Source organism: Diabrotica virgifera, chromosome 8 (genome assembly GCF_917563875.1).
Source record: "Diabrotica virgifera virgifera chromosome 8, PGI_DIABVI_V3a".
NCBI classification, from domain to species: Eukaryota; Metazoa; Arthropoda; class Insecta; order Coleoptera; family Chrysomelidae; genus Diabrotica; species Diabrotica virgifera.
Window position 1 is genome coordinate 228,740,986 of NC_065450.1, and position 23,735 is coordinate 228,764,720.

At 35.5% G+C, this 23,735-nt stretch overlaps 2 protein-coding genes across 4 annotated transcripts in view; one reads left to right on the top strand and one right to left on the bottom strand.

Moving 5' to 3' along the window:
- The window catches only part of LOC114333156 (clusterin-associated protein 1), a 38,285-nt gene extending 20,242 nt beyond the window's left edge, over positions 1-18,043 (bottom strand). The window contains exons 1-3 of the mRNA XM_028282986.2: positions 17,944-18,043; positions 8,069-8,265; positions 6,404-6,589 (exon numbers count right to left, since the gene is read on the bottom strand). Coding sequence (XP_028138787.1) covers positions 6,404-6,589; positions 8,069-8,265; positions 17,944-17,965 — 405 coding nt within the window. The 5' untranslated portion in view covers positions 17,966-18,043. The remainder of the gene's footprint in view (positions 1-6,403; positions 6,590-8,068; positions 8,266-17,943) is intronic.
- LOC114333158 (galactokinase) overlaps positions 1-23,735 on the top strand; it is a 103,642-nt gene that overhangs the window by 48,499 nt on the left and 31,408 nt on the right. The window contains exon 1 of one of the 3 annotated variants that reach the window (XM_028282989.2): positions 17,945-18,140. The exons of 1 other annotated variant lie outside the window; for it this stretch is intronic. The gene's annotated coding sequence lies outside the window, so the exon portion shown is untranslated. Of the gene's footprint in view, positions 1-17,944; positions 18,305-23,735 lie in introns of those variants that run through there. One more of the 3 variants, XM_028282990.2, reaches the window with a different exon arrangement.

Below are 23,735 nucleotides of genomic sequence, written 5' to 3' on the forward strand. Positions count from 1 at the left end.
TTCATATCAAGATTATATTTTCAATAAAGATTATATTTTATTGTAATGTTTATTAGTACCTACTGGAGCCTTTCATTATTGTGTTCAAAGCCTTCTGAGAAAAGATTATGGTGATTAGCAGACGTACCGATAGAACGTGTACATAGCCAACCAAATCCTTCTTTACAAAGTTAATAATACGCATAAATAAGACGAATCATTATTGTAATTTTACAAGTTAATATCTTTATCATCTCAGCTTATACTTACACCGCATCCCTCGGTAGACCGCAAGCTATAGTAGAAACCCGACTGTAGACCGCATACTATAGTAGCACCAATACTTTTTAGTTACTCTTACTTTTATTACTAAAAGTTTTGTTTATTTTTAAGTTACTTGTTTCTTCTTTGTTCGTCAACACAAGAAACGACAAAAGTAATTTCATAAAAAAGAACTTTTTGATACATGTCAACAAAGATAAAATGTTAATATTTTGCCTGTCACAAAAATAGTATATTGTGCAACAAGTGCAGAAAGGTACTAATTTCTCACGAGTTTGAAAAGTTGCGGTACGAGCGCAAGCGAGTGCCGCAATTCAAACGAGTGAGAAATTACCTTTCTGCACGTGTTTCACACTATACTTTTTCTACAAGCACAGTTTTTCCTAAAAATAAAAATCACGATTTCCAAACGACGATTAATTATAATAGGTACCTATGTGATAAATTTTAAACTGTATTTAATTAATACCTACTAATCAATTTAAATTCCTTATACCTAAATAAATTGCACAGAAATCAGTTAAAAAATTAATGCACTGCCTTAATTTGTTTAAATTTAAACAATTATTACACATTATTGACATATTTATGCAGTCACGGATTTACACAAAACCTACTTCATTCGACGTCTCTTGCACAGGTTGCTAAATCCTTATTGGTTATTTGATAATTATAAAATGTTTAATAAGAATAAAATTGTAAAATAAAACAGTTGTAACATCCATAATTTAGTTTCTATGCTATAGTTCTATATAATAATTGTCTTATAGGTTATTCTTCTTCTTCATGTGCCATCTCCTCTAAGAAGGTTGGCAACCATCACGGCAATTCGCACTTTCGATACCGCTGCTCTAAAGAGATCAGCAGAAGTGCAATTAAACCAAGCTCTCAAATTGTTTAACCAGGAGATGCGTCTTCTTCCGCGACTCCTTCTACCCTGTATTCTTCCTTGCATTATCAATTGTAACAAGTTATAACGCTCGCCCCTCATAACATGTCCCAGATATTGCAGTTTTCTGACTTTAATTGTATTTAAAATCTCTTTATCTTTCCCCATTCTTCTCAACACCTCGATATTCGTGACTCTATCCACCCAACTTATTCTTAATATTCTTCTGTAGGCCCATAACTCGAAGGCTTCTAATCTGTCCGAAACATCCTTCTTTAATGTCCAAGCCTCCAACCCATAGAATAATACGGAGAACACGTAGCATCTCAGAAGTCTTATCTTTAAAGAAATTGTAATGTCCCTGCTACAGATTACTTTTTTTAGTTTGTTGAAAGCATTTCTTGCCTGTCCTATTCTTGCTTTAATCTCTTCTGTGTACTCATTAGTTTCATTAATTATTGTACCCAAATATTTATATTTTTCAACCTTTTTAATTTGTTCTCCATGTATTGTTATGCTTTCTTGGCGCTGTTGAACTTTTGTGATTACCATAAATTGTGTCTTTTTTGTGTTTAGGGACAGTCCGTTTTCTTGGCTGACTTCTACCACTCTGTCAACCATTTGTTGTAAATCCTCAAGACATTCGGCTAATAAAATAGTGTCGTCGGCAAACCGTATATTATTGATTGGTCGCCCATTTACTTTTATTCCCGTGGTTAGGTCTTCTAGTGCTTCCTGGATTATTTCCTCTGAATACAAATTGAACAAAGTAGGAGACAGGACACAGCCCTGTCTGACGCCCCTCTCAATACGTATTTCATTTGAAAAGGCGTTGTTCTCTTTTACCACAGCGATCTGATTATAATAGATAGCACTAATGATCCTGATGTCCCTCATATCTAAGTTTTTCTTTTCAAGTAATTCGATAAGGCGGTTATGTCTGACCTTATCGAAGGCTTTGTTGTAATCCAAGAAACACATATATACTGGCTGATTAACATCCATGCACCTTTGCACAAGTACATTTACAGCGAACAGGGCTTCCCTCGTTCCCATTGCATTTCTAAATCCAAATTGCGTGTCGCTTATGTCCTGCTCAAGTTTGTTATGTATTCTCCGGTGTATAATTTTTAAAAATATTTTGAGTGTATGACTCATTAAACTTATTATCCGGTGGTCTTGGCATTCTTTTGCATTTGGTTTTTTTGGCAGTGTTATGAACGTTGACAGCAGCCAATCTCTGGGAATGATTCCTGTACTGTATATTGTATTAAATAAGTCGACCAATATTCCAATTTGCTGGTCCTCTATTAACCGTATTATGTCTACAGGTATTTGGTCAGGACCTGTTGCCTTGTTGTTCTTTGTTCGCTTTATCGCCTCTAGTACCTCATCTTCTGTTATGTCTGGGCCGTTGTCGAACTTTTCCTGCTCTAGTACTATTTCAGTCCGTTCGTCTTTAAATAGCTCTTGAATATATTCCTGCCATCTTTTAAGCCTTTCACCGACGTCTATAATTATTTTTCCGTTTTTATCCAGCAGTATGTTTGATTTTTTCTTAATATTAGTGCCTGTTATTTCACTAATTTTCTTATGAAGGTTTAAGTTATCATGTTTCTCTACCAACTGTTCAATCTCTGCGCATCTGTCACTATACCATCTTTCCTTTGCCTCTCTGATCTTTCTCCTTATTTCTGTGTGTATAATATTATACATGTTTTTGTCTTTGGTTTTATAAGATCGCCTTGCTTCCATGAGATCTAGAATCTCCTCGGTCATCCATTCATTTTTATTCTTAATTAGTTTAGGTGTAAGTGTTGTCTCACATGTGCGGATAAGAGCATCTTTTAACATGTGCCATTTCCTGTTCGCATCTTCAGTAGGAATAATTTCTATTTTGGTGAGCTCTTCCTTAATTTTTAGTGTGACTTGCTCTTTTGTTGATGGATCTCTCAAACGAGATACTTGTATCGTCTCTACTTTAGTTTTAACCACAGGCTTCTTTAGATTAATTCTAAACCTTCCTACAACTGGGTTGTGATCTGATCTCACATCAGCTCCAGGGTATGATTTTACTGATTTTATGGAATTTCGGTATCGTTTGCAGATGAGAAGGTAGTCAATTTGGTTTCTGATGACGTTATGTTGGTTGTCTGCTGGTGATTTCCATGTATAGAGTCTCCTGGTCGGCAGATCATAATAAGTATTCGTGACAATAAAATCGGTCTCTTGGCAGAATTGAGCCAATCTTTCTCCTCTCTCGTTACGAGTGCCCAGTCCAAAGTTTCCAATAAAATCACCTTGACTTCCTCTACCGATTTTTGCATTTAGATCTCCCATTACTATTGTAACGTCTCTAGACTTGGTTACTTCTAAAGCTTGTTGTAATTCGTTATAAAACTGTTCCAGCTCTTCATCCGATTTATCTGCTGTGGGAGCATATACTTGAATTATATTGACTCTAGACTGGGCTGTTTTGAGTGTTACCATCATAACTCTATCCGAGATGGGTAAGAAGCCAGTTACAAATTTCTGGGTGGTTTTATCAACTAATATCGCTACTCCGTTCCAGTGATTTGGGTCATTGTCATTACCAGAGTAGTATATCTTTGTTTGGCCTACTAATATGTCACCTGAATTGGGCCATCTGGTCTCACTTAATCCTAATATTTTTATGTTAAGTCTTTCCATTTCCTGAATGACATTATGGACTTTACCTGCTTGGTATATTGACTTAACATTCCACGTGCCTACCTTCATGCACTTTTTGTCGATTTTAGTCTTCTTTTTGGACGATGTGTTACTGATGGGTATTTCACAGGGATTTCGTTTGATATCGACCTGAGAGGCCCTGTGGTCTATCTGTGATTTGCCTCCCCTGCCGGATCTTGGTCTCCGATATCCATGATCAGTAACAGAGTTACTTTTTTGTACAGCCATGACAATTGTACTAGGGATATCCGTATATGATCTTTAATGTAGTGGTTTCCCCTTGCCTTCTACATCCTTATGCCGTTGACCGTTTTTTTTTTGTTCATCCGCCTTCGAGGCCGATTTCTCAACCCCAGGACAAAAGAGTGCCCTACCACTTACTAACTCATCCGCCCGAAGCCGTTGGTCGGTAAGTGGGAGATTGCTTATACCGGCAATCACTCGGTTAAATTATCGCCATATCTGGCTACCCTCACTTAGTTTAGCCTGCAGACCAATGCAGTTGCCCGGGGTGTGGCACGTGGAGCCATAAGTGAGAGTTAGTTGTCTTATGAGGACCAGTTATCAAGAACCATCTCCCGTCTATGACGCTTGATGTGGTCGTTCCGATAAAAGGTGCTACCTCTATAACACAACCCTATAACCTTATAGGTTATATATTTGTCTAAAGTTTAACCACGGATGTAAACAGAATATAACGTTACTCAGAATGAGGTAGTCAACTGTGCAGAAAAGAACTTTGCGGCACAGAAACGTCACTTTGCGGCACAGAAACGTCACTTTTCTGCACACTAATGTCAAATATCTTATACTGTGAGAAAATATCAAGTTTGCTAACATAAAACCGTGCAGAAAAGTGCACTTTGAATAGTGGTTGTAGAAAAAAATCATTTTTGTCACAGAGTAAAACAAGATATTTCAACTATATTATTTATCTATGGGCAAACTGCATTAAATGCAATAGCCCACCCCGAACGGGCAAACGATACGAGTGGCCTGTGACGTCAGACCCCAGGTCTCGCTTTTGAAGTTGTTTAAAACGGAAATTTTAGGCGCGAAACTTTGATTAGATGTTGTACGTACACTATTCATTGTTAAAACGTAATATTTTGAATATAACATTTTAAAACATAAATTAACAATTTTATGCAAAAAAATTTTTTAGTGCAAGTTCCCTATTATATCTGTATTTTTCAATTTATTAATTTCCATAGATTCTAATAAAGATAGCTTAAGGCCTTTATTTTGAATATGCAGAATTTGAAACTGTTCATTATGAATGATTATGATCTAGAAGATGAAGTGCGTATGTAGAAGTATCTGTTTTTCTATTGTTGAAAACCCTTTTGTGTTCTGCTATCCGTTTGTCAAAGGTTCTGCCAATTTGACCGATGTAAGTTTTCGGACAGTCACCACAAGTAAGTTTGTAAACACCACTCTGTTGTTGTTTTCTCTTTCGGCTCTTATTGTTCTTAATATATTCCGGCTTTATATATTTCGGCTTCTTCCTGTTCCTCGACATGTTCCATACCCTTCCGTTGACCTCCTCGTAAATCATGTTCCATGTCATTTGAGAATTTTTCCCAATATATTTGTTTTAAATCTTTGATTCTGTTATTTGTTCTGTAGAAAAAAGATTTGTATATCTTAAATAGAGGCTTGGAACCTACATTTATTATTGTTCGTAGCCAAACAGTAATAGATCTCACGCTAGCAAAAATAGAAATATCGAGTAGAATTCAGAACTGGAAGGTGTCAGAGGACATCTCTCTGTCTGACCACCTCTGGCTGATATATACTATTAATCTGGAAAAAATCCTTATCAAATCTCGCAATATAGGAGGCTGGATATATAACTCTACAACCGACTCTTAGAAGATGCTCTGTGGAATAAAAAGGCTTTAATTCCGAAAATACAGAATTAAAAAGGTACACTGTATCTATCCAAAACAAAATAAGCTACGCTTAGAAACCATATAAAAAAGAGGTCTCAGCAAGGATAGCTGCAGGGAATAGAGCATTATACTCTCTATCATTATTATTAAGATCTAAGCTGTTAAAAAGACAATTTAAATTAAGGCTCTACATATCAATTATTCGCCTAATTGTTACGTATGTAAGTGAAACGTGGACTTTACATCAGCGGAAAATAAATAAGCTGCTTGTATTTGAAATGAAGGTTCTCAAAATGATATTTGGCCCTCAAAGAGATGAATTGACACGAGAGTGGAGAAGGCGACGCAAAGCTGAATTGGTGACTATATGGTACTGAAAACATCGTCAGAGATATAGAAGTTAACTGGTTAAGATGAGCAGCTAGTGCGGTAAGATCAGAGAAAGACATAGTGTTAAAGACTTTGTTTTTGAGATACCAGACGGTATATAGTCGATCAGTAGGCTGTCCCCGAAAAAGATGAAAGAATGATGTTGGAGCCGATTTATCTGGGATTAAAGATGGAAGGCTATATTAGATGAGCGAAGACTCGCCACGAGTTTAAGTAAAGTCAGTCAAGAAGAAGAAGAATTTATTTTGTTACTTACCTTATCCGATAAATCAAAATCCCTTAAATCCAGCGTAACATCGTCAATGTTTTCATCGTCGCCTTGTTCCAAGTTACTGAGCAGAGCTTCGTGTAGTATTTTTGTTACTTTTAGAAGTTCTTTAATGGCGTATCCATCGGCTTGGTAGAGTCTTTTAGTATTTAAACGAATATTGCCTTTTACTGCCTAAAACACATTATGTATTTATATCTACACTAAATTTCAATAAGACATGCACTGAATGTAAACAACGATTTTAGTTGTTAAAGGTGTTCGAAATGTATCTACTAGTTCCATAATAACAGTGTAATATTAAAATTAACTGATCATTTTTTCTCTTTTCTCGATTATTAGTTTTTATAGTATAGTATATAAATTATTGTTACTGAATACATAGATAGTGAAAACAATCTTATTAATTAAATGAATTATGTAATAATTTACGCGATTATACAAGTAACTGTTATCCAAAAATAATCAAACACTGAACCAAATAGCCATTTCGTTCGTTGCTGATGACGACATCGCTGTTAACTACTGTTTACATCTAGTACATACGCCATGTGAATAAACTGTAGCTAGATCGATTAGATGTACTAACACCTCTTGTACAATTTTATATGTAGTTAATTTTATTGTTCAAAAAGTTAAATCCATAAATATGCAAATTGGTTTTTAGAGTTGATAGATATTTAACAAAATCCTATAACGTGGTAATAAGTGGAAAATTAAGTGTGGGAAACCAAAATTTTTAAAAGTCTATACCAATGTTCTTCTTTAAGTATCGTCTCCATTTCGAAGGTTGACAATTAACAGTAAGGTATCATCGGCATATCTAATATTGTTCACGGTTACACCATTCACAACTAACCTGTTGTCTTCATTAAGGCTTCCTTAAATAATTCATTTGAATGCAAGTTAAAGAGTAAAGGCGAGAGTAAACATCCTTGTCTCAGTCCTCTTTTTACATTTATTGTATCCGATAGTTCTTGTTTAACTTTTACTCTTGCCGGTATAGATTTATACGTATTTTCAATATTTCTAGCATTTTGTGATGTCGGACCTTGTCAAAGGTCAAAAGCCTTTTTAAAATCGATTGCACAGCTATATATACAGTGATGAGCGCACTAATAACCGGCAAAATAATGTAAAAGATGGAAAACATATTAAGTTCTGAGATAAAAAGAGATGAATCTAGTGGAGGTGTTAAATTTAGCGATAGTAACTTGTAGATTGACATTATATTGATTGTTTCTGTTTCCTACCTTTAGACGTATCGGACGAATTTGAGAAATGCCACTGTCAGAGTGACAGTTTTAGTTGACATACCTACTCTTCTGATACGTATGAAGGTGGGAAACAATCAATATAATGTCAATTTATATGTTAGTATCGCTAAATTTAACAACTCTACTAGTTTTATTTCTTTTTATCTCACAATTTAATATGTTTTCCATCTTTTGCGCTGTTTTGCCGGTTATTAGCATGCTCATCACTGTATATTTTTATTTATATCTATGTAGTCTCTCTCTCTCTATCTTTCTCTCTCTCTCTCAAGTAGCTAATAGAAGATACAAATGCTGACATTAAATTTATGGTTTACTTGTATAATAAAATAGTAAATTTGTATCTCTATTCAAATTTCAAACATAGGTACCTACATACCATAAATTCTGCTACATTCCTTATTAATTTAACTCTGTCTTGTTCATCATCAATTTCTAGAGGAATTTCTACATCAGGATCAAATCGTTTAGATAGCCACGCTAGAAGATCAGCTACTAATGGGAAATTGGCGGATCTAAAACTTTCCATGGAGACCAAATTCGGATAACCCAATACTCGAAGAGTTTCTATTAAATCTGTAAAAATAAAATAATTGATCTTAGTTTAAAACAAATGTCACAATCCAAGAAAAAAGGAAAGATGTCAATCAGTGAGTTCTAAATCACCGGAAAACTTGAGAAGTACACAAAGTAAAATGGAGAGTCCAAAGCTTGGAATAAGCTTGCGAAAGAGACTAAGAAACGAGAAAGTTCGTAGAATAACCAGAATGGAGACGGGGTGGCGGGGGGGGGGGGGGACACATGTTACAAGAATGTTGAAAGGTAGGTGGCCAAAAAATTCCTTGAGTGAGGACCATGACAGACAAGCGAAGTCGGGGAAAACCTCCAACAAGATGGACCGCGACGACCTGAAAGAATTGTGACTAATTGTACGACCCCGTAGCATTATTCTGTAAATGGATTAAAATAAATGTTGTAGGCTATTGTCAAATAGGTACTAATAGCTCATAAGTACCAAAACAGTACAAATTACTAACAAATGCAGACGATGTAGTAGCTATCATTAGCAGGAGCAAACAACGACTAATGGTATCGTTGAAGGAAATTGATCCTGAAGCACGAAAAAGTGGTCTTAAAATAATAGCCTAATAAAATAAAAAAAAGTCAAAACGTAAATTCGTACAGGTTAAAACAAATTTTATATCAAAGTTTAGGTGGGTACAAAAGATATTTTCAAGAAAGTATCCAAATCATACAAGGGGATCATTGTTTAAATAATTAAAAAGGGGTCATTTTTGCAAAAAAAATTACTTTTTTAACTGCTGAGGTAATTCACTTATTAATAAAGGTTTATGGGATTTTTTTCTGCAAAGTTAAAGGGTAAATCTTTCACATAAGACTTACTAATTTAAATTTGACCCCCTATTTATTTAAATAATTGTATATTAAACTTTAAAAACATATTTGCAAAAAATTATTTTTAGCGTTTTAAATAAGCACTATAAAATATTTTATTTTACAGACTAAGTGGCGCTATATTACTAGTATTAAGCAAAAAAAAAGTGGGTCGAAGAATATTTAATATTTTTTGAGATATTGAATTTGATTATTAAATGTTACTATATTTTCAATGGCAAAAACGCGGTTGTTACCAAAACATTATTCACCTGTTTAAGATCTCATTATTTTATTTTTATGTATGTTTTCGGTAAATGTATTGATAAATTCAAATTTCAATTAAACTCCCCCCTAAAATGGCATTTGAAAATTATTCAAATTTGTTTATAATTTGTTTTTTTAATAACGTCGCGGGGACTAAGTATTTTGAAATGCCGTTTCGATAATTGGGTTCCTGGGAATTTTTTACTAATTAACAAAATTTTTTTATCGTTTTTTCTTCTTCTTTTTTTTCTTGGAGTTATATTACTACGGGCCCTTTTACGGTTAAATTTTATTAAGAATGTCGAATTTCTGAGTTGTAGATTCTAGACCTAAAAATATTAAGATTTAACTAAAATCTCATGAATAAAATGTGGCTACTTACTGAGTTACAGGGTGTTTTATTTAAAAATTTAAAAATTATTGTTACCAAGTACTTTAAAACTATTTGACGTATCCTTATCATACCTGACAGAAAGTGTGGCTATTATACACCCTACTAAATTGTGATTAATAAACGTTTCTAGCTAGTGCCAGAGGGGTACGACAGGGGATAGTGAATGATTGACCCTTTCCAAATTCTACGCCACTGAGTGAATTACTATTTTAGCGAAATTTTTCGATTCTCCAATACTTTATATGTAAATGACTTTATCGATATCAGTTTGAGAGATATTGGAAGTTTAAAATGAATGAATGAATGAATGAAGAACTAAAAAACTACAACTTAATAATAAATATGGAGAAAACTAAAGTAATGACAATAGCTAACAAAGAAGCAACTGTAAATATTGAAATCGAAGGGCAAAAAATCGAGCAAGTAGACCTCTTTAAGTAGTTGGGAATAATGTTAAACAACAAAGGTACACAAGAAGATGAAATTGGAAACAGAATAAAATTGGCTACGAGAACTTATTATTCACTGTATAAAAATTTCCTAAACAAAAAAGAAATATCGAGGAAAACCAAAATGACAGTATATAAAACTGTATATATGCCAATTACAATATATGGGGCAGAAAACTGGGTACTTAATGACAGACAAAGAAAAAGATTACAAGCTACAGAAATGAGATAGTTAAGAAAAGTGGTGGGAGCAAGAAGATTAGACAAAAGAAGAAACGAAGATATAAGACATGAATTACAGGTAAAATCGCTCAACGAAAAAGTTGAAGAAAAGAAGTTAAAATGGGCTGGACACATGATAAGAATGAGTGGTGAGAGACAAGTGAAAATGACATGGGAGGCCAAAGCAGTGGGTAAAAGCAGGAGGGGCAGACCAAGGAAAAGCTGGAACACTAGTGTAAACGAAATACTCAAGAAAAGAGGAACATCGTGGCAAGAAGCAAAAGTTTTAGCAGCAGATAGGAAGAAGTGGCGTAAATTTGCAGAGAGTATTATATAAAGGAGGAATCCTCGACACCTAATATGGTAAAAGAGGCAACCGATTATGTATGTATGTATATATGATGGTGTAAGACAGTGGTTAAATCTCATTCTGCATATGGTTCTTGTCATATCCTTTGTCGACTCCATTTTAGAAAACCAAGGTTTATCTGTGATATAGTTACTGATTGATCTGTAATGATTTCCTGTATTTATGTTCTCATCAATATACCTTTCTTTCCATTCTTTCTTAAGCTCCTTGAATAAATCTGATTCAATATCTCCAGACGTACAAAGATAATGTGTTAATACTCCTTTTGTCACCGCGTTTTTAGCCAATTCATCTACCATTTCATTTCCAGTTATTCCACAGTGGCTTTTAACCCATGCTAACTTAACAGACTTTCCTTGTTGCTGAAGTTCTTTAATTTTATTTATTATATATAATTCAATGTAGTTCACTTTTGATTTAGCATTTATAGCACTAATTTTACTTAGAGAACTTTTACTGTCACTATAAATTATAAACTTTGAATGATTTATACTAGATAAATATTTTAGTGCTTCCATTATCGCTATTAACTCAGCTGTGTATATACTCATAATAGAATTTAGTTTGAACATTTTGCTAATTTTATTACTGCTCTCCCAATAGGCACACCCCACACCTTCAATATTTTTTGATGCATCTGTATATATCATACAACAGTCTTTGAACATTTGTGAACTGTCGGAGATAAACACTAATTTTCTTAAAGATAGAGGCAAATTGCTATAGTCCCTTAAAAAGTATACCTGAACTTGTTCCATAGTATTAAAGTCAATATTATAATTTGGGTTTATGTCATATTTATAAAGTTGTTTATTATATATTGTATTATTTATTATATATTGTATTATATATTATATATTATATTATTATATACAGAACATTAATTAGACCCGTAGTAACCTATGGTTCTGAAACCTAGGTAATGATGAAAAAAGATGAAGCTCAACACTCAAGACATTCCAGAGAAATATACTGAGAAAGTTACATTGCCCGGTGCAAGAGGAAGACGGTACCTGGAGAATCAGGAGAAACGACGAAATGTATGGTGTAACATCCACCTAATCCCACCATATTGGACTGCATCGCTCTGAGTGGCTAACTACCAGAGGCCAGTCAGAGAGAAGAGTGACAAGTCAACACTTTTCGACAGTGAAAAAGATAACTTGAGTGGGTGTGACGCCCACGTTGGGCGCCAGTTATAAGGGAGGTATGTTTTCCGGAGGCTCGAAATTACCAAAACTGTGAAATCAGACACTATTTAAAACTATTTATTCAAACAAAGGTAAAAGAATGACAATATGTGTAAAGCGGTTAGGTTATCTTTTTCACTGTCGAAAAATGTTGACTTGTCACTCTTCTCTCTGGCTGGCCTCTGGTTGTTAGGCACTCAGAGCTATGCAGCCCAATATGGTGGGATTAGGTGGGTAATACAATGGATTAAATGAAGGGTACAATATTGTAAAATTTGTGAAAAGTCAAAGAGTATCACGGCTGGGACACTTTCAGAGACAAGAAGATACAAAAACAACAAAGAAAATATTACAATAGAAGCTGATAAGAAGACAAAAAAAAGGGAGGCCTAGAGGAGATGGTGGGATGCCGTGGAAGACGACCATGAACACTATATTTAATGTTACACAATGAAGGAGAAGGGCACAAGAGAGGTCGGAATGGAAGAATATAGCCAGAAAGGCAAAGACCCATCCAGGGTTAGGAAGCAAAAAAAGAAGAATGGCGCATTAACGTATTGTATTGCATCTTTTCGTAAACTTTTCCTTATGAAGGATATGACGATAAACTATAATCTAATATTCTGATTTTGACATAATATATCCAACAATAACAGTATAAAAAGTTATCATTTTAATCATAGTTTGGACTTTAGTTGCGAATCTTAGTACTGCATTATGCGATAATATTGACTGACGTTGTTTGATGCACTGATCAATTGCACAATATTATACGTTATGTTTACATATTTTAATCAGTTAATCATTATAGTTGTACTATTTTTAAAATTTTTACCACTTTTTGTACTATTTTTTTTTTGTAAATACACTCACCGGCACAAAATTCCGCCACCCAAAATTTTTTATTAAGTTTGACAATTTATAACTTTATTATCTATACTCCGATTTTCAATATTCTTGCACCAGTTTGTAACTACATTTATTGATATTGTTTGATATTTTTCCGGTAACACAAAAATTTTGATTGCATGGCATTATACAGGGGTGAATGGAAACGTTGTATTTTCTCCTAACTTTAAAAAATTCTGTGGAAAAATAGAAGAGCTGATTTTGTTTCATAGTCCTGTCATATTATCCCGGAGGCATCACTAAAATTCTGTTTTTTGAAATATCCGAATATCTCTTTTTTTTGTAAGAGCTATACCATTTTTTGTAAATAAAAACACAGATGGACTCATAAAATAGAGGTTGGATGGATAAGATTAGAATGGCCCGTATGAAGTCCATATCTCAATCTTACTGAGCATTTATGGGATGAATTAAAAAAGCTATTCGCCTTCATCCTAAGCCTCCAGAAAACTTCTGGAGGCTTAGGATGGAGGTACAGTTCTGGACCTGGTAGAGAAATATCGGGCTATTCCCCAGGCAAGGATAACACATCTTTATTCGATGCTAAACAGATTGCGAGCAGTCGTTGTTGGACATACGTGACACGTCCACGCAGTTGGACATACCCGCTATTGAATTGTTTTGTTTTGTTCATTTTAGTGCGCTTGATATTTTTAATTAAAAAAACCTTCAAAGCAGTGTTTTTATTTACAGCTCTTACAAGAAAAGAGATATTCAGATAAGTTAAAAAACAAAACCTAAGTGATACCTCCAGGATAATACAAAAGGAGTATGAAACAAAATCAGCCATCCAATTTTTCCACAGAATTGTTTAAAGTTAGGAGAAAATATAACGTTTCCATTCACCCCCTTCCCCCTTATAATGCCATCTAAACAAAAATTTTTTGTTACCGGAATAATAAAAAACGACATCAATACATGTACCTGTTGTAATGTTAAGATGACATCTGGCAACAGTGTCTATGGACGGTTGTCAGCGGTCACGGGGCATGGCATCGCCCTTGGACGAGAGGGGGGTTCGATGTTCGATGTGGAACAAGAACAATGTTTATAACCTTGCTTATTCAATAAAGTTCTTTATTAACAATCTGGTAATCACTAATTACTACATGGTGTCAGGTGTGGGGTCCTAACCACTAGACGATCACTGGCCATTATGGCATTAACAAATCTAAAAATAGAGCACGATCTGTACTATATTGGCCGGGCATGAGTAATGATATTGTTAAGGTGGTACAAAGTTGTTCCATTTGTGAAAAATTTAACATATCAAATTCAAAGGAACCTTTAATACCCCATCAAGTCCCAGACCTGCCCTTCAATAAAGTAGGGGTTGATTTATTTCAATTTGGCAATAAAGACTATTTAGTCCTAGTAGATTATTATAGCAGATGGCTAGAAATAAAGGAATTACGAAACAAAACTTCAGAAAGTGTAATTAGTGTTTTAAAAGAAATTTTTTCACTGTTCGGAATACCATCTGTTATGATATCTGACAATATGCCATTTAGTAGTTATAGGCTTAAGGTATTTGCTAAGGAGTGGGGGATAAATATAATAACATCAAGTCCAATGTATCCTAAATCCAATGGGTTAGCGGAAAAGGGAGTGGGTATAGCCAAGAGACTGATGAAGAAATGTGCTGAAAATAATGAAGATGTAAACTTGGCTTTACTCGCTTATCGTAACACACCTATCACGGGTATGAATTATTCACCTTCCCAAATGCTAATGTCACGTGTGTTGCGCGATAAATTACCATGTAACACAAAGCTTCTAAAGCCTAAACTTTGTACAAATGTCAGTAAGCAAATACATAGCGTCTAAAGCTAATTATAAACTAAGTTATGATCAGACTGCAATTTCTAGAAAAAAATTTGAAACAGGCAACAATGTCTTAGTTCAAGACGGTAGATCTAAGTTATGGTCGCCTGCCAAAATTGTTCAACCTTGTCAGGTTCCTAGGTCTTATGTAATACAAAAGTCTGATGGTCGGTTTTTGAGAAGAAACACTTTTCAGTTAAGAAAATCGCACAATGATGTTGTAGTTAATCCTAAGTGTGATGTTCCTCTTTCAGAAGGTATACCCAGGCCAAGTTTGCCTGTTAGTAACATTCACAATAATATTGCTAAGACTGTTCAACCTAGCAATAATGAAACAGGATCTCCTCCTACAAATAAGTTTGGACGAACTATTAGAAAACCTGCCTATCTGAAGGACTATTGCATTTAAATTAAGTATTATATTTTTAGTTTTATATGTTTCTATATTTTTGGAAAAAGGGAGATGTTGTAATGTTAAGATGACATCTGGCAACAGTGTCTATGGACGGTTGTCAGCGGTCACGGGGCATGGCATCGCCCTTGGACGAGAGGGGGGTTCGATGTTCGATGTGGAACAAGAACAATGTTTATAACCTTGCTTATTCAATAAAGTTCTTTATTAACAATCTGGTAATCACTAATTACTACAGTACCTACTAACTGATGCACAATTCTTGAAAATCGGAGTACAAATAAGAAAGTTATAGATTGTCAAACTTAATCAAAAATTTTGGGTGGCGGAATTTTGTGCCTGTAAGTGTATAATTTGGTAAAATATACTGTTGAGTAGTAAACTTTTCGGTATTTTAATAATTCTCAAAGGTTTATTGACGTACTGGTGTAGCATAATAAATATGCTTTGAATACCAAATTGCATTGTTCATTTCACAGTGGCGCCAATGATGGAACTTTGGTATGACAGTTGGTTAAGTTGGACTAAAAATGGAAATAAGTTGAAAATTTCTTTCATCTAAAATCAACAATACGTATCTACCAAAACAAACATTTACAGGAACTTTTGCCTATAAGACACCGTCATATTAGTGTGACATAATATTAATAATCCAACAATCTCTTGAAGCGTACTACCTATGACTTCTAAGAAATCTTCAAATACACTTCTACAAATAAAAAACAAAAATGAATGGAATCAATGTCAGACTCAACTTCACTTCTATAATTGAATGAGAATTAGAAAGTAAATAGGTTGCTGAAAATCCTAAGGTTCACTCTACTCAGTTTTGACGCTTTTCAAGTTCATGCGTTAACTGCTCGACAGGTCGTAACAAAATGGGTGTCGTTGGAAAGGTGGTGACGGCCGGGAGTTAGTAAAGGGGCTCTCGTTACGGGACCACAAAAATAAAATTTGCATAGATCTCCTGAAAAACTTGGCATTTCACAACATCTGACAACAGCGCCTTCCATAAGAGCGTAGTGTTAGAGCGAGATAGAAAATCTATTTTTCCTAGGTTCTACGGAAATTTTGAAAAAAATTTAAGGTCTATTCTGACTATTCTTGACACTTTTTCTGGTGGAGATAGAACAGCTCATTGGAAAGCGGGTAGCTCATGAAGGAAATAATCAAGGGTTAAGGCTAGAAAAACCGAACATAACAGCTGTAACAAAAGGGCATAAAAGTGCTGATATCAAAACGGCTGAAGGTATGTGAGTGTATGATATATCCTTAAATATTATTAATAAGAAAAAAAATTAAACATGGTGATACGCGATAAAAGCTTTAGAATTCTAACGTACAAGCTGAAAATTTGTGTTTAGCTTAAGGGTGTCTAGTCGGACAAACTTAGATATATGGGAACACTGGAACAGGGGAAGTTTTAATTGTGGAACAGGTTAAAAATTTGGAACGGTCAGGCCACGAAAACGTCACATGTATTTTGGCCGATATAACTTCCAATTGATTTGTTACCCTTTCATTAAACTCTCATGCAAAAATCAGACTGCTATTTGTCACCTGTCATAATTCCTGTCTTTTGATATGTTCTACTTGTTCCACTCACTACTATAATGCCCATTTGGTGATAAGCAGCAGCCTGATTTTTGCATGAGAGTTTAATGAAAGGGTAACAAATCAATTGGAAGTTCTGTCGGACAAAATCTATTTGACGTTTTCGTGGTCTGACCGTTCCAAATTTTTAACCTGTTCCACAATTAAAACTTCCCCTGTTCCGTTGTTCCCATATATCAAAGTTTGTCCGACTAGACACCCTTAAGCTATTAACAAATTTTCAGCTTGCTATTAATAAACTTTTCTTTCATACGTGGAATCCAGACCTACAAGCAAAATTGTCTATAAAAAGGAAGAAGGAGAAAGAGCAAAAAATTATTACTAAATCTACTACACACTACAATATACAGTGATGAGCACGCTAATAATCTGTAAAATAGCTTAAAAGATGGAAAACATAATACATTGCGAAACAAAAAGAGATGGAACTAGTGTAGGTGGAAATTATCATTATAAACGTATTAATTAACATTACAGTACATAGTTTCCCACCTTTAGACGTCTGTGTGTGTGTGTGTTCACAATGAGGGGATGGCATTAGATAAACTTTTTGCCACAGATATTTGAAAGTTGAAGATTGAAGATGTCATATTAAATTTTTATTTTAGAATCTTTAAGAAATTGTATGATAATATCATTAATAGTTTTGGTATTGAAGCTTAGTAGATGTGAAATATTCAGCGGTAAACTTACATTCCGCTCCTGAAGTCTGTGACGGGAGTATTTTATAAAATTCTACTGTCACAGTGATATTTGTCATACTCCTCTGATACGTCTAAAGGTGAAAAACTAAGTAATGCAATGTTATTTTAGACGTTTATAACGATAATTTCCACTTCTAATAGTTTCATCTCATTTTGTTTCGCAATGTATTATGTTTTCCATCTTTTGAGCTATTTTGCCGGTTATTAGCGCGCTCATCACTGTATAATAATAAGACAGCTAGGACTGGGTGCGGTGAACAAGCAACCTAAGAATAAAGAGATAAACATTGGAGATCTTGATATGAAACATTAATTTGCTATTAACCCCAACAATATTTTATATCACCAACTAACTTTTATAAGTAAACCTAGCAGTTTCTGCTAAAATGGAATAAAAATGTATGTCACCTACGCCTATGGTAACGGTTCATTAAAATTAATTGAAACTCACTAAAACCTTATGATAACAATAAATATAAAGAACGCTATTTAATAGTAACTTACTGCGAATATCTCTGTACGACATTTTTATTGTTCAAAAGCGTAAAATAACCCAAACCACAATGTGGGACGTGTCACTTTCAACGTGTTTACTATTTCAAAGATAGTTTGGCATACAAACATTGGTTGCTGAGCAACGTATGGCGACGTGCTAAGTTGACAGTGTCGTATTTTGGATAATTCAAAGAACATAAATTATTGTAAGTTTTCTTTTACTCATATACGTTAATATAAAGCAAGCCTCAATATTTTGTAAAACTTGCTCTTCAAAAATATAAGTTATAATAATCTGCTACAAAATGAAGTGGATTTTGCATCAGTAGTACTAAAGGAATTGAATCACGGATTGATACAATAGAATTTGGTGAGTGATACTGTTTCTTTATACAGCCTTTCTTTATGTTATATTCATCCACTTCTCTCAGTGCTTCTGGACCATGAAGCAATGAGGCCAAATGGAATGGTCATCCACATATCTCCACCATACACCAACTCGGTTTTTGGTCATTTTTATTCAAAAAGTTTCGTTAGAATTCCTTCATGAAAATAAATATCTGCTAATAATGAAGATAATGATCCAAGAGCCCATGGCTAGTCCAAAAACTTGTTTACAAAAAAATCATCATGTCTAGTTCAAAATAGGTTTATTTTTTATTTAGCGTATGGCTTAAGTATATCACAGAATATATTTAGATTTATGCATTATACAATGCATCACAAACAGATGTCCAATTTTTTTATATATTCGATTGACCCTTCGGTTGCCATTACAAAGTCTATAGGGTCGCCTGTGTATGCTCTGCGTGGGCAGTCCTGAACAATGTGACTGATCGTCTGTCTTGCAGCGCCGCAGTCACAAGAAGGCGAGGGGAGTTTACCCCATCTGTGGAGGGAGTCGGCGCATCTTCCACAGTTTGTTCGAATTCGATTAAGGGCTGCCCAAATCTTACGGGGACGTTCAAATTCGCCAGGTTTCCCTATGATGTCCGGTAGACTATGGTAATGCGGATCTGTCCTACTTTCCCAATCTTCTCTCCATCGGGTATTTAAGTCAAAGTTGGATTGCTGCAGCGCTTGAGCAGATTGTAGAGGGGGTAACCTGGATCGGAGACGGTTTCCAAGAATATCGGGGATGTCGTTGTGGACTAGAAGCTGGTGACTGTCCATTATTTTGTTATATTCTTTAACCAATGCATGTTCGCGGCGTAGGTTGGGTGGTGCTATATTACTAAGGGTAGGTAGCCACATTGTAGGGGTGGGCTTAATTGTGCCTGTTATCATACGCATAGTACGGTTTAGTTGGGTGTCGACCAGGTGGGTATGCCTGCTATTTAGCCACACTGGAGCACAGTATTCTGCCACCGGATATATCAGGCCAAGAGCAGAGGATCTTAATGTTGATGCTGTTGATCCCCATGTAGTGCCGCAGAGTTTCTGTATTATATTGTTGCGTGTTTTCAATGTTGCTGCTGTTTTCGTCAGGTGTTCTCTGAATGTGAGCGTTCTGTCTAGAGTAACCCCAAGGTATTTCGGGTATTTATTGTGTTTTAACAGCTTGTTATTAAAATACACTCGTAATTCTCTGTTTGCCAACTTGTTATTTAGATGAAAAGCTGATACTTCAGTTTTTGTAGTACTTGGCTGTAGTCTCCATTTCTTAAGGTATTCGCTGAGGATGGATAAGTCATTCGTGAGAGTGATTTCTGTAGTTTCTAAAGATTGGTGGCTTGTTGCAAGGGTCCAGTCGTCAGCATATCCAAACTTCCAAGATTCGGTTTCAGGCATGTCAGCAATATAGAGGCTGAAAAGTAAAGGGGCAAGGACAGAACCCTGTGGAAGACCATTGTTAAGTTTCATCTGTCTACTCGTCTCCTTTCCCATTATAACCTGGAAGGCTCTGTTGGTCAGCATGTTGTCAATGAGGTTAATTATCTTTCTGCAGGGGATAATGCGGGCCAGTTTATATATTAATCCCTGTCTCCAAACAGTATCATATGCTGCTGTTAGATCTATAAATACTGTTGCTGTCTTTTGTTTCTTTTGAAAACTAGCTTCTATAAAAGTTGTTAATGACAGCACTTGGTCCGTACAGCTTCGATGAGGGCGGAAGCCAGCTTGTTAAATGGGGACATTTTCTAGTATCCTGTGACTAATTCTGTTGAGGAGAAGCTTTTCTAATAGTTTATATACCATGCTGAGTAGAGCTATGGGGCGGTAGTTTTCTGGCTTATCGTTTGATTTGCCCGGTTTCGGAATTGCAATTATCTTTGTTCGCTTAAGTGAGAAAGGAATGTTACCTGACTGAAGTATATCATTAAAGAACATTGCAAGCCACTGTTTCGTGTATGCACCACTGTGTATCAAGAACTCTGGATGGATACCATCAAAGCCAGGTGCTTTACCTGATTTCATTTCTTTCAGCGCATGTGTGATTTCAGAAATAAGTATTCTTGCTGAATATTCGGAGTTCGTTCTGTTCATTTGTTTTAATGCCCTTAAGTGTCTTTTCACGTTGGTAGTATGTGTTCGATCTCGTGGAGCTCTGGATAGAGATACTATATGGGAGGCAACCTTGTTAGGAGACATTTTAGACTCTCTGGATTCTAGCTGGTTAGCTCCTCCAATTTTCCGCAACAAGGACCATGCCTGCCGGCTTGATTTTTTGAAGTCAAGGTTTTCGACAGTCTTTATCCATTTTTGGCGTCTAGCTGTATCGATGTTGTGTAAAAGCTCATCGGCTATTTCTCGGTCACCACTTTCGAGAAACTTCGTGTATAAGTCTTCACATGTTTCAGTCCATCCAGGCACATATTTTTTGCGATACCCCCTAGGGATGGTTTTCTTGGCAGTGCTTATTACTGCGCCCACAAACCTCTCATAATGTTTGCTGGTTGGAGGGACCCAGCTCAAGGTCCGGTCTAGTTGTTCAGAGAACTTCTTCCAGTTTGCTTTTCTAAGATTCCACCTGGGTCGAGGATATGATCTAATTATTGGAATTGATATTCCGATGGTGATAAGCACCGGACGATGTTGAGTATGTGGGAAGTCTGCAAGGACACTTCTCGCAGTTGTTAGTGGTCTGTCATTGGTATCTTTTGAGACAAAACATAGGTCTGGGTTATATTCTTTTCTCCATGCAGCTGATTTAAATGTTCCTCTGTCTTTGGCATCAAAAACTAGATATGTGTTTTGCTCTTCGGACCATTCTACTAGTGCCTCCCCATTTTCATCATTCGTGGTGTACTTCCACATTTCGTGGTGGCTGTTGAAGTCGCCAATGTATATAGTAGGATGTGGATGAGTCTTTAGCACTTCTGGGTTCCATGTAGTGGCTGGAGGTTTGTATATGTTAACTACGGTAATATCTCCAATCTTGGTGACTACTTCATGTATATTATTTTCATTGGAAGCAGAAAGTAGGAAACCATTTTCTATATTGCAGCGAATGTAGGTTGCGACGCCGTAATGGTTATCATAGGTGGCTCCCAGTAAATCGTAGCCAGGTATCTTTCCCCTTAAATCAAGCTGGACTTTGTCTTCAGTATGGGTCTCTTGTATGGCAATCAGGTCAATGTCGTTATCGTGTAGGATTTTTTGCAACACTTGGCATTTTGCCTGGCTTATGCCCTCGATGTTAAGGTGACAGACTCGAATACACGGTCCGAGATCTCTAGTCAGTTGGTTCTGAGAAGAACCTTTATTTGTTCCTTATCGTATGTTTACGTATAGATAAGATTTCTGTTTGTGATCTGTGATGTTGGCAGGATATTGTTTTTTGTTTTTCGTTCGTCTGCCGCCAAATTTTTGCTAGTTCATTTAGCGTTACCCAGGGTGCACCACATGGAGGCGAACTAGCATTACACCCCCACCAAAATAGGTGTTATCTCTTATTATTACCTCCTTCAGTCCTTTTAGCTTTAATATAAAACGAGTAAGAAACTAGCCATAAACTTATATCAAGGGGTAAACAATGAAAAAAGGGTTACCAAAGAAAACCTGGATAACACAAAAGCAAAAATGGAAGAAATAAGTGACGAGGAAATACTGAACAGATAAAAAGAACACTTCGAATAGTTTCTAAATGAAATACCCGTATCAGAATATGAAGAAGAAGAGCTGATGGAAAGTTTCGATCAAGAACAAACAGAGCAAAGGCGATTTAATGAAATGGAAATAAAAGAAATAATAGAGAAACGGGGTTTTCTTTTTTAATATGTTAGTATTCGTTACTTTTCTCTCTCCAAGTGGTTCTGTTGCAGCGTTGATTATGTTATCTTTGAGTTTTAGCCAGCTTTCCTCGATGTTATCGTTTTCTAATATTCCATTCTCAGCAATCTTCTCTGATATTCTTTTCTTGTATAAGTATTCCGCGGATTCCGTACGTAGTCCTTCGACTTTGATTTTTGTTTGTGTTGGTGCTGCCCTTAGAACCCCCGCTACCATATGTGCAAAGTGTGCAATGCACACGGGCGCCAAAACCCTGGGTCCAAAATTGCAAAAAAATTTGGAAAAAAACAAACAAAAAAAAATAAAAGTTGACAAATTAAATAGAATTAGAAATAGGAAAAAAGAGGAGGAAAAGAGAATACTTCGGCCATTTAATTCTTCTTCTTCTTCCTCTTTATAAGTAATTCTGCTTGTTCATTGCCGGATTGATACCTCTATGGAAGGTTGGCACTTCATCCTTTGCGCGGTCGGCCGGTACTTCTTCTACCGATTGGTGATTTATCTCTTGCTATTTTGACCACACGTGTCTCCCCCATTCTGGTTATGTGGTTGTTCCATTCTTTTTTTTATTTAGTGTCCATTCGTTTATACACTGTACGTTACATTGTCTTCTAATGTCTTTACTCCTCTTTCGATCTCTCAGTGTATTTCCTGGAATTCTTCTCAGTACGCTCATCGCGCCCGTTTCCAGTAGTCTTTGTGTTATGGCTGTAGCGGGTCTTGTTTCTGATGCATAAGTTATTATTGGTCTTACACTGGCTTTATAAATTCTTGACTTCATCTCAGTGTTAATCTCCATATATAGTGTTATTAAGGTATCCTGCCAGTCTATTTGCTTTTTGTACTTGATTTCTCACTTCTTTGTCCAGGTCTCCGTAACTTGACAATGTAATTCCAAGGTATTTTATTTAGATAAAAAATTTTATTTAAATAAAAAAGAGGAGGAAAATAGATGGATTGGTCGAAAGAAACTTTCATGGTTGCGTAATATTAGACAATGGTGTGGAATCACATTAGAAAAATTATTTCGCGCAGCAGCCGATAGAGAATAGGTTTCAGGAACTTTGATTTTTAGTTTTTTCACGTAAAAATAATCGATTTGGAATTTGACGAATAAGAACCTACTTTTCATTAGCTACAACTCTGCTCCTGCTGGGTCTACAGACCTTATATATGCACTGTTGTTTCACTTTTCTATAGGCTATATTTTTGCCAAGAATATTTTTTCGATAAAATACTTACTTTTTAAGTTATTTGTGACATACTCTCTAAACGCTTGTTTTTTTTATTGAAAAATGAACATATTTACTAGCAAATAACTCAAAAAAGTAAAAAAACTCGATAGAACAAAAGTGGCTTAAAATTAGATATTTTATCCAATTTCGGATTTTTTTAACGTATGTTTTTTCATCTCCGAGACGTGGTGAAACTCATATCCAGGGCAAATCACATATTGGCACAATACCACTTTTTTTCTTTGACATGTTAGTCTATGCCAAACTTCAAGTCAATCCAAGCGGTTCTTTAAAATTCGGAGGTTTTTCGATATTTGACCGTGGTTGAATGGA